The following is a 3,754-nucleotide window of genomic DNA, read 5'->3' as shown; positions in this document are numbered from 1 at the left end:
ATTCTAGATCTGGAAATATGTATCCAGTTATTGGACCTTCCATTCACATGACAAAGATCCAGTATAAGTGAATCTTTATCAAGGAACAGAAGATACCAAATTCTAGATCTGGAATAATGTATCCAGTTATTTGACCTTCCATTCATATGACAAAGATCCAGTACAAGTGAATCTTTATCAATGAACAGAATATACCAAATTCTAGATCCGGAATAAGGCATCCAGTTATTGGACTTTTCATTCACATAATAAGATATGCAGTACAAGTGAATCTTTATTAAGGAACAGAAGATACAAAATCATAGATCTGTAAGAATTTATCCAGTTATTGAACCTTCCATCCATATGACAAAGATCCAGTACAAGTAAATCTTCATCAAGGAACAGAAGATACCAAATTCTAGATCTGGAATAATGTATCCAGTTATTGGATCTTCCATTCACATGACAAAGATCCAGTACAAGTGAATCTTTATCAAGGAACAAAAGATACCAAATTCTAGATCTGGAATAATGTATCCAGTTATTGGACCTTTAATTCACATGACAAAGATCCAGTACAAGTGAATCTTTATCAAGGAACAGAAGATACCAATTCCTAGATCTTGAATAATGTATCCAGTTATTGGACTTTTCATTCACATAATAAGAGATCCAGTACAAGTGAATCTTTATCAAGGAACAGAAGATACAAAATCATAGATCTGTAAGAATATATCCAGTTATTGGACCTTCCATCCATATGACAAAGATCTAGTACAAGTGAATCTTTATCAAGGAACAGAAGATACCAAATTCTAGATCTGGAATAATGTATCCAGTTATTGGACCTTCCATCCATATGACAAAGATCCAGTACAAGTGAATCTTTATGAAGGAACAAAAGATAACAAATTCTAGATCTGGAATAATGTATCCAGTTATTGGACCTTTAATTCACATGACAAAGATCCAGTACAAGTGAATCTTTATCAAGGAACAGAAGATACCAATTCCTAGATCTGGAATAATGTATCCAGTTATTGGACCTTTCATTCACATGACAAAGATCCAGTAACACAAAAAAGAAGAGCCAGTGGGTAAACACAAAAAAGAAGAGCCAGAGGGTAAACACAAAAAAGAAGAGCCAGTGGGTAAACGCAAAAAAGAAGAGCCAGTGGGTAAACGCATAAAAGAAGAGCCAGTGGGTAAATACAAAAAAGAAGAGCCAGTGGCTAAACACGAAAAAGAAAAGCCAGTGGGTAAAAGCAAAAAAGAAGAGCCAGAGTGTGAACACAAAAAAAGAAGAGCCAGAGGGTGAACACAAAAAAGAAGAGCCAGTGGGTAAACGCATAAAAGAAGAGCCAGTGGGTAAACACAAAAAAGAAGAGCCAGAGGGTAAACACAAAAAAGAAGAGCCAGTGGGTAAACACAAAAAAAAGAGCCATAGGGTAAACGCAAAAAAGAAGAGCCATTGGGTAAATGCAAAAAAGAAGAGCCAGTGGGTAAATAAAAAAAAAGAAGAGCCAGTGGCTAAACACAAAAAAGAAGAGACAGTGGGTAAACGCAAAAAAGAAGAGCCAGTGGGTAAATACAAAAAAGGAGTGCCAGTGGGTAAACACAAAAAAGAAGAGCCAGAGGGTAAACACAAAAGAGAAGAGCCAGTAGGTAAACACAAAAAAAGAAGAGCCAGTGGGTAAATACAAAAAAGAAGAGCCAGTGGGTAAACGCAAAAAAGAAGAGCCAGTGGGTAAACACATAAAAGAAGAGCCAGTGGGTAAATACAAAAAAGAAGAGCCAGTGGCTAAATACAGAAAAGAAGAGCCAGTGGCTAAACACAATAAAGAAGAGCCAGTGGGTAAACGCAAAAAAGAAGAGCCAGTGGGTAAATACAAAAAAGAAGAGCCAGTGGGTAAACACAAAAAAGAAGAGCCAGAGGGTAAAAACAAAAAAGAAGAGCCAGTGGGTAAACACAAAAAAGAAGAGCCAGTGGGTAAACGCAAAAAAGAAGAGCCAGTGGGTAAATACAAAAAAGAAGAGCCAGTGGCTAAACACAAAAAAGAAGAGAAAGTGGGTAAACGCAAAAAAGAAGAGTCAGTAGGTAAACACCAAAAAGAACAGCCAGTGGCTAAACGCAAAAAAAGAAGAGCCAGTGGGTAAACACAAAAAAGAAGAGCCAGTAGGTAAACGCAAAAAAAGAAGAGTCAGTGGGTAAACGCAAAAAAGAAAGAGTCAGTGGGTAAACGCAAAAAAGAAGAGCCAGTGGGTAAACACAAAAAAGAACAGCCAGTGGCTAAACACAAAAAAGAAGAGCCAGTGGGTAAACGCAAAAAAGAAGAGTCAGTGGGTAAACACAAAAAAGAAGAGCCAGTGGCTAAACGCAAAAAAGAAGAGCCAGTGGGTAAACACAAAAAAGAACAGCCAGTGGCTAAACACAAAAAAGAAGAGCCAGTGGGTAAACGCAAAAAAGGAGAGCCATTGGGTAAATACAAAAAAGAAGAGCCAGTGGGTAAACACAAAAAAAGAAGAGCTAGAGGGTAAACACAAAAAAGAAGAGCCAGTGGGTAAACACAAAAAAGAAGAGCCAGTGGGTAAACACAAAAAAAAAAAAGCCTCCTCCTAAAGGTAAACAGAAAATACCCAGAGTGCCAAAGATAAGGCCAAAAAGGGGGAAAGGTAAGAATGTAAATGCCAAAACAGGAAAAGGAAAAAAAATCAAGAAAAGATAATAAAAAAGATAAGCGAGACAAAAGAGGTGAGCAAGATAAAAAAGCTCGGAAGGAGGAGAAAAAAGTTCAGAAACGTGACAAAAAGGAAGATAATAAAGAGGGAAAACGTGACAAAAAGGAAGAGAAAAAGAGGGAAAACGTGGCAAAAAGGAAGAGAAAAAAGAGGGAAAACGTGACAAAAAGGAACGAAAACGTGACGACAAGGATGCAAAAAAGGAAGAAAAGGAGTTAAGAAAAAAATCCAAAGAAGAGAGAAAATCTAGAGAGAAAAAGAGTAAGAAAGATAGAGAGAAAAAGAGCAAGAAAAGTAGAGAGAAAAAGAGCAAGAAAAGTAAAGATAAAAATGGAGATGGCAAAAGTGGGGGATTTTTCGACAAGTGCAAATGTCGTGGGAGTGGATCAAATAGTGGATTTTGTAAGAGAGTTGCTGCAGTGTGTGGTTGTGGAGATATGTGTGGAGATGGTTGTGGAGATATGTGTGGAGATGGCTGTGGAGATATGTGAGGAGATGGTTGTGGAGATATGTGTGGAGATGGCTGTGGAGATGGTTGTGGAGATATGTGTGGAGATGGCTGTGGAGATATGTGTGGAGATGGTTGTGGAGATATGTGTGGAGATGGCTGTGGAGATATGTGTGGAGATGGTTGTGGAGATATGTGTGGAGATAGCTGTGGAGATATGTGTGGAGATGGCTGTGGAGATATGTGTGGAGATGGCTGTGGAGATATGTGTGGAGATGGTTGTGGAGATATGTGTGGAGATTGTGATGTGCAAGATATGTGTGGAGATTGTGACATAGGAGATATGTGTGGAGATTGTGACATAGGATATATGTGTGGAGATTGTGACATAGAAGATATGTGTGGAGATTGTGATTTAGATGACTGTTGTGGAGATTGTAGTTGTAGTTGTGATTGTTCTTGTGATATGTGTAGTGACCTTTGTTTCTGTTGTTAAGCAGTTAATTAGAACAAAGGAATATAAAGAATATAAAAAAACTAAAATAAACAAAGAAATCTAAAAAAGCGCAAAAATATAAAAAAAAG

General features: G+C 37.6%; 1 protein-coding gene across 1 annotated transcript; it reads left to right on the top strand.

The window, feature by feature from the left end:
• The first annotated feature begins 612 nt into the window (after window positions 1-612).
• On the top strand, window positions 613-3,212 carry LOC137614495 (uncharacterized). The gene is made up of 4 exons (XM_068344295.1): window positions 613-663; window positions 1,179-1,643; window positions 2,182-2,461; window positions 2,827-3,212. Exons 1-4 carry the CDS (start codon window positions 613-615, stop codon window positions 3,210-3,212), a joined length of 1,182 nt encoding a protein of 393 aa, XP_068200396.1.
• The last annotated feature ends 542 nt before the right edge of the window (window positions 3,213-3,754 follow it).

The sequence above is a fragment of the Palaemon carinicauda genome, chromosome 20 (genome assembly GCF_036898095.1).
Source record: "Palaemon carinicauda isolate YSFRI2023 chromosome 20, ASM3689809v2, whole genome shotgun sequence".
Taxonomy (NCBI): Eukaryota; Metazoa; Arthropoda; class Malacostraca; order Decapoda; family Palaemonidae; genus Palaemon; species Palaemon carinicauda.
The sequence above is the reverse complement of the archived record's forward strand: the minus strand, read 5'-3'. Positions and strand labels throughout refer to the sequence as shown.

Bases quoted from the DNA above. Each gene is read 5' to 3' on its own strand.
- LOC137614495 (XM_068344295.1), top strand. From the start codon at position 613: ATGTATCCAGTTATTGGACTTTTCATTCACATAATAAGAGATCCAGTA. The intron at 664-1,178 runs GTGAATCTTTAT...GCATAAAAGAAG, and splicing joins TAATAAGAGATCCAGTACAA to AGCCAGTGGGTAAATACAAA. The intron at 2,462-2,826 runs GTAAATACAAAA...CGTGACAAAAAG, and splicing joins CAAAAAAGGAGAGCCATTGG to GAAGAGAAAAAGAGGGAAAA.